Below are 13,090 nucleotides of genomic sequence, written 5' to 3' on the forward strand. Positions count from 1 at the left end.
CAACCTGTCTACTTCCTTCCCTCCCTCCTTCTCTCCCTCTCCCCTTTTCTCCCTCCCTCCTTTTCTCCCTCCCTCCCTCCCTTCCTCCCTCCCTCCCTTCCTTCCTTCCTTCCTTCCTTCCTCCCTCCCTCCCTCCCTCCCTCCCTCCCTCCCTTCCTTGTCATACCATGTCCATGTAGCTACCCTGAAACTCAAGATCTTGCCTTAGTACCACAACTGGCTCGAGATGAACTGATCCTGGACACTGCCCCAGCCCTTCAAAGCACTTGTCTCCCTTCTCTGTCAGGCACAGAACCCCGTGAGACCATGAAGCAGTGTGCCGCTCCCCAACTGTTCTCTGTCACTTGTGGGCTGTGTAGAGAGTGCACTTTCAGCCTGCACACTGGTTTGTGACCTCTGATGTGAGGAAGAGACTAGGGGCCCCCGGCACCAATTCTTCTTGGTGTCTTTCTTACCCCCCGCATCAAAGGAGAAGGAAGAGATAAGCATTGCCTCAGTTCGCAGCATCCTTGCTTACTCTACTCTACACACAGTGTTCCTGAGAAACCTTTGCTGGCTGAGGCTCTACTGCCCGAGACGGAGCTTGCTGGGGTAGTGGCATAGACGTGACACCGTGATGACGCTCCTCACTGCTCTTCTACCTGGGGAGGAAAAGTGTGTATGCTGGGTGTTGAACCCACGGAGGTCTGCGGCAGAGCCTTGGTGAGAGCTACCATGAACGTGTGATTGGCATGCTGAAACTCTTGTACTTGTTCCAGGAGGAGCCGCTGGATGAGAGCTCAGTGAAGAAGATGATCCTCACATTTGAAAAGCGATCATACAAGAACCAGGAGCTGCGGATCAAGTTTCCAGACAATCCGGAGAAGTAAGCCTCCTTCTTTCTGTTGACCCCCTCCCCTCCATGGTGGCCTGTGTTCTAATTGTTGGATTTGTTGATTGAGTTGTTGGCTTTCTGTGAGTTGGTCAGGCATCCCAGTGTTGCCCACATGTTTGGGATGCCACTGGAAGGACTCACGGGCCTTTGAGGGATTACTATGGTAGGAGTCCACAAAGACACATTGGATAGGAGGAATGCGTGTCCTCAGTCTGGTGAAGCCTGTCCAGGTTTCTTGCTTCCCTCCACGGGGAGAGAGCAGCCAGCACTGGTCTTCCAGCAGGTGACTGCCCCAGTGTGTTTGTGACCTGGGAGGCTGATCTCAGGAGGACAGGTCAGGTCTGCGTTTTCTGATTGCTGCAACCCCTGCACTTCCAGACGTCTAGAAAACAAGCCCCTGTTGGCTGGCCGAGCATGCTTCATATTCAAGGATCAGCTCAGAAGCCAGCTCTCAGCTGCCAGCTCCGGGTCAGCCCTGTGAGCAGGTGTCCTAAAGAGCAGCCCCACCTGAACTCTTTCCTACCTCATTCTTCAGTGCCCCTGATACCACCTAGGGCTGCCAGACTTTACTGCAGAGAAAATGGTCCAATCTACGGGTCAGACAGATGGGCGTGGGGCCACTGTATGACCTTAAATGGCTATCACTTCTTTCTTGGCCTTGGTGTCTCTTCTGTGTAAGGCTACAGGGCTGTTGGGAAAGTTAAGGGAGAACAATGGTGGCTTGCATCCCCACACCGGCACCCGGCGGATAGATACTCCCGATATGTGTTTTACTGTGAGGTGCCGTAGTGTTGGATACGGGATCTTTCAATCTTGAATCCCAATTAAAAAGGATTAAAGATTTGTATAGATTTTAGAGTTCTAAATCTATGTTTTCTTCCCTGCTTGTCTCCCTTCCCAGATAAATGGTTTAATGAATTTTAATAGGCCCAAAGCCCTGAGGCAATTAAGAGTTGGATGGTTGGATCTTTGCACTCAAGTTTGTAGGTTACTAGGGAGACTGACTGTTAATGTGAGGTAGAAGGAAATACACAGATAGAGATATAAGTAGAATGCTGTGGGAGTCTAGAGTAGAAGGAACAGACGCTTTGTGAGGACCTCACAAGGGAGGTAGTGTTTGGCTGGGCCTCCTGGTGGCATGCAGCAGGCACACAGTGAAAGGCCAGGCTGATGAGATGGCTCAGAGGGTAAAGTGTGGCAACTTTTGTGAACTCCCAAACCCTTGTGGGGCAGAAACGAGAGAATCCCTTGAAGCTCCTGGGCCAGGTATCCTGATGTGCACAGCAGAGAAACGACCATTTCAAACAAGGTAGAGAGTGAGGATAGCACTTGAGGTCATGTTGATTTCTGCACATGCGCTTTGGCTTGTGTGCCTGCACACATCACATTCTCCCTCTCCCTCCCTCCCTCCCTCCCTCCCTCCCTCCCTCCCTCCCTCCCTCCCTCCCTCCCCCCTCTCTCTCTCTCTCTCTCTCTCACACACACACACACACACACACACACACACACACACACACACACAAGAGAAGATGAGAATGGGGGAGGTAGAGAGAAAACACAAAGTCCCAGATGCTGGAGGGCAGGGAGTGCTCACAGCAAGCCTGGGAGACAGTGGGACTCAGTTCTGCACTCTGCAGATGGAGAGTGTCAGGGAACACCCTGCCCTCTGTGCCCAGCCCATTGTGACAACAGCTGGATCACAGTGCAGCTTCCTAGCACCTGCACTGTCTCTGGCATTGTGCTGACCTCCACCATACAGAAAAAGTTCACACTGTGTGTGTGTGTGTGTATTTAATTATACAAGTACCACACAGACTGATGCTATTGTAAAAAGTAGTTTGAATATATAAGTAGAGTACAAGAAGGAAGTTTCTTCACTGTATTGATCCTACTACAACCCCAGTACCTGCAACTGACCTTGTGACCAATTCTCTGCTGATCCCTACACCCTGTTTTATACTACACAAAGATTTAGCCTACACAAATTTGGGTTTATAAAACAGAAAATGTTTTCTTGTTAGTGTCTGTCTCTTTATCTTTTGTTTTCTGCTGGTGCATAGTATTTCATGGTTAGGAAATACTATAATATATTTAGTTATTTTTGTATTAATGGTCTTTTTTTTTTTAAGATTTATTTATTTATTATATGTGAGTACACTGTAGCTGTCTTCAGACACCCCAGAAGAGGGTGTCAGATCTCATTGGATGGTTGTGAGCCACCATGTGGTTGCTGGGAATTGAACACAGAACCTTCGGAAGAGCAGTCAGTGCTCTTAACCATTGAGCCATCTCAGCAGCCCCTGTATTAATGGTCTTTAGGTTATGTTACAATTTTTAAAATTTTATTTTATTTCATGTGTATGAATGTTTTGCCTAGATGTATGTCTGTGTACCACATATGTGCCTGGTATCCATGGAGGTTAGAAGAGGGTGTTGGATCCTCTGGGACTGGTATTACAGATGTTTGTGAGCTACCATGTGGTGCTGGGAATTGAACCTTGGTCCTCTAGAAGAGCAGTGTTCTTACCTGCTGAGCCATGTCTAGCAGTTTAGATTAATTTAAATATTGGTTTCTTTTCTTTTTTTTTTTTTTAAAGATTTGTTTATGTATAGATATACACTGTAGCTGTCTTCAGACACATCAGAAGAGGGCATAGGATCCCCTTACAAATGGCTGTGAGCCACTATGTGGTTGCTGGGATTTGAACTCAGGACCTCTGGAAGAGCAGCCAGTGCTCTTAATTGCTGAGCCATCTTTCCAGCCCTAAATACTGGTTTCTATAAGCAGTGCTAGGTACACCTCCTTGTGTATATGCCTCTGTGCGAGTATATTCCTCTAGGATAGATACCTAAACACTGACTGTACAGATGAGGGCATGCAGGCGTGATCTCAGGCTGCTTTGGGCTCCCTGCTCTGTCCGTTCACCTCACCGCAGCCTCACCTAGACGTGGCCGCACTTTAACACCTTTGCTGCTTGCTTCTTGTTTCTCTATGTTGAGCTCTTGCTGTTGGGGTAGATTGTGTCTTACTTGTTCCTGTGGCGTGGCTGTTGTGCCCACCAGGCTGCAGGTGCTCAGCAGACATGAGATCTGTGCAGTCTTTGCCATCTTCATTATACACCCCTGCGTGGAAGCCAGGGACCCCTGGGAAACTGTGCTGTAGCTTGATAACCCTGGAAGTGTGAGACCCGAATCCTGCCTGCGAGGGCAGCATCCTCGGGCACTCAGGCACGTGGCGCCCATCGCCCTGTGGTTGAGAGCGGTGAGGTCATGGCAGCTGTGGACGCCATCCTCTCCTTAGGTACCACTGGCTCTGGTTGATAAGCTGCTTTTCAGAAAGAGGCTTATGTTCTTTAAAAAGTGTTTTCCTTTGAGAAAGAAAGTTTATGTGCTATTTTAGTTTAAAACTCAAACATATAAAAATTGAAATTACATATAAAGAACTTTTTTTGTTGTGTCAAAAGGCAGTTAGGAAACTGTCGTGTGCTTTAACCTTGAGTTCTGCTGGCACAACGTCTTCCATAATTCTCTAGATCAGCGAGAGGCAATTAAGATGAAGATTGCTCCCGCATATTTGAATGCGGCTTTGCAGTTGAGATCAGAAATGTTCCGATTTATTTTCCTGCATGTGAGTGTCATTTTCATCACATCCGCCCAAATGCTATTCTTCCTTTGGCTGCGGTTCAGATTTAGCCGGCAGCCCTCTACCCACAGCCCCCACTAGGCGTGTGATCCTTCTCCCAAACCCCACACTGAGCCCACTGCCTCTGTAGTAAGTCCTTAGTTCTTCTCTTCCTTTTCACAGGGACACAACCATTTAGTGTAGTGATCCACAACCGTTTTTGGTCTCATGGCCTCTTGGCACTCAAATAGAGTACCCTAAAGTGTTTTTTCTCAGAAAACTGTAGCAAACACAAGAACATGCAAGCACATATTCTTCTAGCCATCAAGGTAATGGTCTAAGAACCGGGACATTAGTTGGCTGGGTAGGAATACTTGCTGCATAAGCATGAAGACCTCAGTTCAGATTCCTAGCACCTCTGTGAAAGGCCTGCGTGTGTCTGTGCACCAGCACTTGGGGAGGTGGATGCAGGAGGATCATGGGGGTTGAGAGCATGGGCCTAGCTCCACATTTTATGAGTTCATCAGGGGAGTTACCTGGAGAGCAACACAGATCAGGACACCTGAGATCTTCCTCTGGCTTCTGTATATGCACACAGATGTGCACAATAGCACACACACTTGCATATGCCATAGACATGCTCACATGCAATACACACAAACACACTCGTGAGATAATGGATGGAATACTTTGTTGTGTAGACCTTGAGAACACTCCATGGTGTGTACTCTGGTGAAAGTAGTGTAAAAAGGGCCAATAGTACCTAGAATCATAAAGTCTTTGATCTCTCAGTTTCCTCCTTCCCTCAGGATCTCCTGCTGCCTCGGCCACATCAAGGGACCACACCTTGAGAACAGCTAGCTGTTTTAATTGGGTGGAAGTATTGTCGCGGTCCCTGTGTAGTGATGGCTGCTAGTGTGACCGCACTCAGACTTGTCATGTTTTGTAGTCCTGTGTTTTTAAACACTGAGGTCATTTGTTAATATCCATTCTCAGGGTTGAGGGAGAACATCCTGCTTGTCTGACACAAATGAGCATGGGCAGACCAAGAGAACGTTTTCTGTCCTGTCAGATGGAGTCCATGACCCCATCTCTGCCTGGTTACTGTTTTAATATGTTGCTCTATTGCTTTTCCATTGCCTCTCACCTGACCTTTGCCCTGGCTGTGAGTCATGTGTTGCTGAAGCTGTGCGGGCTCCTGAAGACAGCCTTCTGCAGATAGTAGTGTGTGCTTTAAGTGAGTGCGTTGTACATGGTTAGCAAACAGATGAGAGTCATCTTTTTGAGAATGTAACTGACTCAAGGCAGCTGTTGTGTGCCGACACGGTTGTAATTAGGTACTTTATGTATATTCTTTCTTTAAATCCTCACTATCCTTCAACCAGGAAGATAAGGAAATCAAGATTTAGAGATAAGTAGTTACAGTTCTGCTTTTGACCACACTGCCTCTTGGGCAGCACTGGTGTCCCTGCACTTACTAGTGTGTAATGGATGACTTTGCATTCATGGTAGACTGGCAGCTCAGAGACCCTGGGGCTCGACCTCTGGAGCTCGGAGACCTGGCCTGAGGCCAGTGACTGGCACCTGTGTAGGCTTGGTGAATGCTTGTTGGAACTCTGCTTTTGGTCATACCCAGGCCAGTGTCTACTGAGTCCACGCATTTCTCACTATGTCTCATTACCCAGGTAGTACCTCGGCTGGTAGGACTTTTGTGGTTTGTTTTCAGTTTGCTTCTCTGCTAGTTTGTTTTGTTTGAATAATGCTCTGACTTTCTAAATCTTAAAAGTCTAGGGCTAATATATATTTCAAAGAATTACAAAGTTGGACTGAGGAACAGTCTGTTACTGTTGCTATCTAAGCCTTGGCATCTATCCTGTCTGCTTGTTTGTTTATATATTTAGTGGGAGTAAGGATGGGAACTAGGACGCTGCACCTAGTAGAATTGTCCATTAAGGATGGGAACTATAAAGAATATAGAAAATAAAAATATTAAAAAAAAAAAGGATGGCAACTAGAATGCTGCACCTAGTAGGTTTGTTATCCATTAAGGAAGGGAACTAGGATGCTGCACCTAGTAGGCTTGTTGTCCATTACTGGCTTATGCTCCAGTTCTTTGTTTTTTCAGACAGGGCCTCAAGGTGTGGTTGAGATGGCTCGAACTCACTCTGTAGCCAAAGTGGTCTTGAAATTGATCTTCCTTGGTTCTGGGATTATAGGCATTTACCACCATACATAGCAGGGTATATTATCTTATTTTTGGGCAGAGTTTTAACTATGCAGCCTTAGCTGGCCTGGTGCTCACCATGTAGATCAAACTGGTCTTGAACTCACCGAGATCCGTCTGCCTCAGCTTCTGCCTCCCAAGTGTTAGATTAAAGGACTTGTGTCATCATCATCCTGGGATGGTGTTTTTGTGTTTTATGTCATTCCCAGTGACAAAGATCTAGCTATGCAAAACCAAACCAAACCAAACAAACAAAAAACTAAATGTGTTCCATCTTTTGGCAATTCTGATTCTTAAGATTCCTAAGAATGAAAAAGAATTTCATTAGATTCTCTTCTTGAAGTCTTGGTTATTTCTCAGAATCAGTTTCTCTGTCCCCTCAAGTACAGCTCTGTAACAGATGTCACAAAGCTTCAGGGTCATCTAGTCAGCGTGAGGCCTCTCTCCCATCTTCTTTTAAGCAGACTCAAGTCAGAGGAACGTTTGTAGTAGTGGTTGCTACCCACTTCCCTCTGACAGGCACCCATGATAGTTTCTCTGGTCAGCAGTGTGTGCTGAGGCCAGAGGTGAGTATGAAATGGTGGGCCCTGCAAGGGCTTTCTCATGGTTTGCATTGCTTTTTATCCAGTCCCCTCAGCACTTAATGCTCTTTTGAGATGACCTGGCCCACCCCACACACTGATGCTTGACATCAGTGCAATTGCCTTTCCCTTTTGTGGTGCAGGTATTGGATCAGGGCCTCCTCTGTGCCAGGCATGAGCTCAGCCACTGGACCTACACTCACAGCCCTGCACCAGCCCTCCGGATCCATAACTCTGAATGGGATCACACTTCAGAGGTCGAAACACATACTGTTTGCACACACAGAAGGAGCCTTTAAAAAGGATACTGGGAACTCTTGATAAAGTAATTGTAGAACGTACTCTGAATTATAAGCAGGTGAGAGTAGGCCGAGAGCATAAGTGACAAAGAACAACATGGGTGTGTTTCACAACAGAAGACGGAGGAGGACAGTGTGCAAGTGTGACGGCTCCAGCGTTTGTAACCGATCAGTGAGGTAGAGTGGAGAGCCTGGAAACGGGAAATGCGCATCAGAGTTGAGTGTGTGGTAGATGACGGTCCTTCAGATGTGAGGGCAAGCGCAGAGCACAGAGTTCCGGCAGCACTCCAGAGAGTCACAGAAAGTAAAGCAGGTTTCAATAAACTTCATAAGGCATAAAACATCTGGTCTTGGGGGCTGGAGAGATGGCTCAGCCGTTAAGAGCACCGAATACTCTTCCAGAGGTCCTGAGTTCAATTCCCAGCAACCACATGGTGACTCACAACCATCTGTATGGGATCTAAGGTCCTCTTCTGGTCTGAAGATAGCTACGGTGTACTCACATACATAAAATAATCTTAAAAAAAAAATCTGATCTTCACATAGAAAAACTTGACTCATTTATATGTGGAGCAGAGTTGCTAAAAACAAAGAAAGGTGGGACTGCATGGGTTTATGAAAGCTTTTATGTCAAGAAATAGATAAATAAATACAGATATGTCCAAAAAAACATAGCATATAAATTGAGATAATTTCCCCCTCATTTTTTCTCCTTTCTTTCTCTTTTCTTTCTTTCTTTCTTTCTTTCTTTCTTTCTTTCTTTCTTTCTTTCTTTCTTTCTTTCTTCTTCCTTCCTTCCTTCCTTCCTTCCTTCCTTCCTTCCTTCCTTCCTTCCTTCCTTCCTTCCTTCTTTCTTTTCTTTTCTTTTCTTTTCTTTTCTTTTCTTTTCTTTTCTTTTCTTTTTTTTGGCAGCATGACAGATTAATTTCCTTAGTATAGAAACTGTTTTATAAATCAGGAAATAAGGCCAAACCCTGGTTTAAAAATGAGTAAAGGATACTTGGAAATAGTAAACCAAAAATATTAGCCTTTTTTTTAAAAAAAAAAATCAGAATGCAGAATTTTTGAATTCCTTTGCCGTCTTGAAGTGGAGGCAGTTTTGACTAGCTACTACTGCTTGAGGAGAGGGGAAGAGGGAACATCAAACACAGTGGTTGCCTTCTGACAGTTTATTTCTTCCTCCGCATTTACCCTACCCAGTGGTTGTGAATGCACGGCTATGTGCCATTTGTTATGGGGGGGTGGAAACTGTCTGAGAAAGGGGGATTCTTTAAATAAATTACCGTATACCCACACGAGCAAGTGTACCGTGCAGCTGTTTAAAATTGATGATTTACAACAGGAATTTCAGATAAACAGTCTCCCACGCACTCTGTGATTGATTGGCAGTCTTGTCTTGGAGCATTGTCTGGAGAAGGATTTAGAAGCCAGGGCCAGACTGAGCATCAGGGGAAACTAGTGCTCTCAGTGAGGGGCTTCTTGGAAGAAGGAGAACGGCCATCCAACAACAATTTGTCAGGGACTGGCTCTTACTGTTGTAAAGAATGTTTAGCCGTCATTAACAGCACAGTAAAACTAAACATAGAACAGAGATTGGCTTTGTGGGTGACACTGAGAGAAATGGCCAAGCAGGCTGGAATATCATTGTTAGGTATTTCCAGTCAGGGTTATGGATGACCTCTATACTTTTAAATGCTTGCCTTTCTTTCCCCAGGTTTCTGCGAAAAGTAATATTTTATAATTATAAAATGTATTTGTAAGTGCTTAACAATAATGACAAGAGATAGTAACTAATGATGTTTTACCAAAATCTGGTCTTGATGTTTGCCCGTTATGGGTTCTGGATTCCAGTGTCTTCCTGCCCTTTAGCATCTAGAACATGGAGAATGCTTTGACTTTCACGGGCCCTGCTTATGTTCCTTTTTTGAGGCCTCCACTTAATAAGCTGGGCATCTGTGCATGTAGGAGACAAACCCAGAGTCCCTGTCTGTCCAAAGCTTACAGCCCAGAAGAGAAGCCAGACACAGTAACGGCAGTGGCCCAGCGTAGATGCAGTGAGTGCAGGTTCCTGCTTCTTAAGAGTCTGCCTCTGTTCCAAGTCCTATATGTTTTGATTCATGTCTGACAGCACCCTGTGGGATGGCTACCACTATTGTCCCACTTTCAGATGAAGAAACTGAGACATAGACACATCAAGAAAGTAACTGAGCCAGTTTCAAGCCCAGGCTGTTGGCTCTGGAGCCTGTGTAAGCACCGCCCTCTCAGTCGCTCTGGTCCGGCATTGTTCGGCTGCTGTACTTGCAATAGCTCATTTGCGCCTGGGAGCAAACAGTCCTGTCCTGCTCATCAGGCACCACGGAGGGCATGCAGAGGGCGTGAACACAAGGCAGTCCTGGTCCCTGTGTCTAGATAGGTGTGTGAGGAGGTTCAAGGTAGACAAGTGAGTGACAGGGACAGTGATTGCAGAATGCCAGAGTTTAGATCAGCCTGACCTGTGACCTGCTCTTATCTCACCAGAGCTTGTGTGAAGGGAGACGGTTGCTATTGGGAGGATGCAGTGAATTGTTCTCTTCCTTTGGGTGGCTGAGGAGAATAAAGGGTTCTTAATCTAAATGGGAATAAGAGAAACCCTCTTTGGATTAGACCATAGCCAGTCCAGAGCCCCAGAGTAAATCATCCCCCAAGGGGTAATGGTAGCTAATCCATAGGACTGGAGGGCAGAACATTTGTTACTGCGGAATGCTTCGAGGGCCTTAGAAGGCAGCTGTGACTGCAGGAGTGAGGGGACCCCAGTAATGAGATCTGAATCCAAGATTGATTTTTGTAATGAGGAAATCGATTTCCCAGGGAAACCGTGTGGCAGTATGATGTCTGGATGAGTGTACTTCTTGGTTGGTCTGCCGTCGACATTTTGACAGATTGTGTCAGTCTGGATTGTGTTGCTGTTTGCTGTCACATGCCAAGACTGCCCCTTGCTGTCCAGTGACCCTGCTCTGTTCTCCCCTCTAGGTTCATGGAATCCGAGCTGGACCTCAATGACATCATTCAGGAGATGCACGTGGTGGCCACCATGCCTGACCTGTACCATCTTCTCGTGGAGCTGAGTGCTGTGCAGTCACTTCTCGGCTTGCTGGGACACGATAATACAGATATCCTTCATCTGTGCGGTGGAAGGCTGACACGGGAGAGCGGCTTTCTCTCTCCGCCTGCCTGTCTCCACTGATGGCTGCTGTCACGGCCGCGGTTCTCTTGCCATTTGAGCGTTCTTCATCCTGAAATGCACACCACTCTTACTCCTGAAAGCCAGAGCCTTATCTATGCACATACCTTGGGCAGATCATCTCTGTCAGTGCTAGAACACACCCGCAACCCAATAGCAGTAGTTTTCCAGGTCAGCGTTTGGAGGCTCCTCATTGAGGTAAGAGCAGACAAACCTGAATGTGTTGATGGAGACATCAGCCTGCTAACAGATGGCTCTGTGGATTGAGGCTGGAGGAGGCAGCGAACCATGGCAGAGTGTTTGTCAGGACGTCCAGAGGAGAGGGAAGCCTGTCTGTTCTGCCCACTACTATTTTCAAGTTCCTTAAAAGAAGACTGGGTATTTCCTGCTTGATGAATGAGCTTTACACCTAAACAGACAAGGTGGGCTTGGTTCCTAGCCTCGTTTTCAGTAAAATTTGATATTTTCACCTGCAAAACTAGAGTTTAAAACCTTGTCCCTTAGTGTTATTGAAGAAATCAGAGACATTAGCTTGTCATGCATAGTTCCTGGCACATAGTAGGTACTACTTACTAATGTTCTGTGTAACAAAATCTGTGTCAGGACGCCTCAAACCATCTCACACTTTGTCTCTGCTGATGTGTGCGGTCTGCAGTGTAGGTGTTCCATGTGCTATGCATGGGGGTGTGCTCGTGAAACCCAGTCTAGTCGTTGGAATCCAGGTCTCCAAAGGTAAGAGATAAATGTTGTGGGTCTGCTAGAGTGATAGTCACAGGAAATCTGCTCCTGCTTTTGTTAGTTTCATCTTTCTGGTAATCTCTCTCCTGAGAGCATGTCTGACTAGGCTGTTTCCTGACTGATCATTTTCACAGAAATAAATCAGTGAATAGGTTTAATGTGGCTTCTTGAAGGGCAATCTCAAGACATTTCTGATGCTTCATATACTGTACTGTTAAGAACAGCTCAACCCATCTCCAGGATGACAGGGCTTGCTGTGGGGTTCTGGATCACCTGGTCTCCGAGCCAGCTGTCCCACATGGTCATTTATAGACCCGACTGGGTGCTGTTAGGTGTGAGCTTAGTGCTGGGCCTCAGCAGCACCCACTGTTCAGGTGCTCAGAGAGCATTAACTGATAAGCATGCTGGGTACTGCCACTTGTGCTGCTATTACAAAGAACCATGGACAAGTGGCTCATAAATGGCTAAGAGAATTGTTTCCTGTAGGCTGGTGTTAGACAGTCCATTAAGGCTGCCGATTCTGGAATCTGGTCATTTGGGTTTCTGGTTCCACTTAGCCTTTTTTTTTTTTTTTTTTTTTTTTTTTCCTCTGTGTCCTTTCATGGTGAGAGGGTAAGGAGCTTGTCAAGGTTCTTTATAAGAACATTGATCTTACCTGTGAGGCCTCTGGCCTCTTCACTTCCCGAAGTCCCTGCCTCCAAGTATTATCACCCTGGAAATTAGGCTTCAACATAGGAACTGGGGGTGGGGATATAAACATTAGTTCTGTCTGTCCTGATAAAAACTGGCCTACTTATGGGCAGATTCAATGACGGGGCATTCTAGCTCTGATTCACATATTGAATAGTTGCTTTCCAAGTCCCACCAGGCTTAGCCTATACCTTGTTGATTCATCTGTCATTTGCTATTGTATTTATTTGTGCGTGCGTGCGTGCGGGCGTGCATGCATGCATGCAGGTACAGGGACAGGACACAGTACGTGTGTGGAGATCAGAAGACAACCTCAGGTGTAGTCCTCAGGCACCTTCCGCTTTCGGTTTGAGAAAGGGGGATCTCACTGGCCTGGAACTTCCCCACCCAGGCCGGGCCAGGTGGCCTGCAGACTTGACTCTCGGGTGCACCCCACAGCTAACTGGCAGTCAGGGCTGGCTGGCACATCATGTCCCTGTCCCTGCATTTCCTGAAGATACTTGGAGTCGTGCCCTTGACAGAGTTCCTTACTCACCTGTCACTAACATATTAAGACAGAAATTCCCTGTTTTGTTTCTGGAAACTCAGATCTCATTCACCCTTCCCTGCTAATTCAAAACAATATGAGCTGTGCTGCAAGCTGCAGACATTCCTGATTCACCGGCCATTTCTGCTGGGGAAAGGGCTGACATGGGCTGCGCTGCTCCACATCCGTTTTCTTGGGAGAGGCAAGGGCACAGATGTTCAAGTTGGTGCGTCGTGGTCTGTGAAAGGGGAAGACCATATCTCCCTATAGTGTCTGACAGACTGCCATTTTCCCCTGTTTTCCCGGGGCCAGGCTG

The 13,090-nt window shown here is 46.5% G+C and overlaps 1 protein-coding gene across 2 annotated transcripts in view; it reads left to right on the forward strand.

The window, feature by feature from the left end:
- Positions 1-13,090, forward strand: part of Ctnnbl1 (catenin beta like 1) — a 152,542-nt gene that overhangs the window by 39,502 nt on the left and 99,950 nt on the right. For both annotated transcript variants that reach the window (XR_007977993.1, XM_052184144.1), the window contains exons 3-4: positions 759-865; positions 10,610-10,749. Coding sequence is in view for 1 of the 2 variants with exons in the window: in XM_052184144.1 (XP_052040104.1) it covers positions 759-865; positions 10,610-10,749 (247 nt within the window). In the remaining variant the exon portion in view is untranslated. The remainder of the gene's footprint in view (positions 1-758; positions 866-10,609; positions 10,750-13,090) is intronic.

Source organism: Apodemus sylvaticus, chromosome 5 (assembly GCF_947179515.1).
Source record: "Apodemus sylvaticus chromosome 5, mApoSyl1.1, whole genome shotgun sequence".
Classification (NCBI taxonomy): domain Eukaryota; kingdom Metazoa; phylum Chordata; class Mammalia; order Rodentia; family Muridae; genus Apodemus; species Apodemus sylvaticus.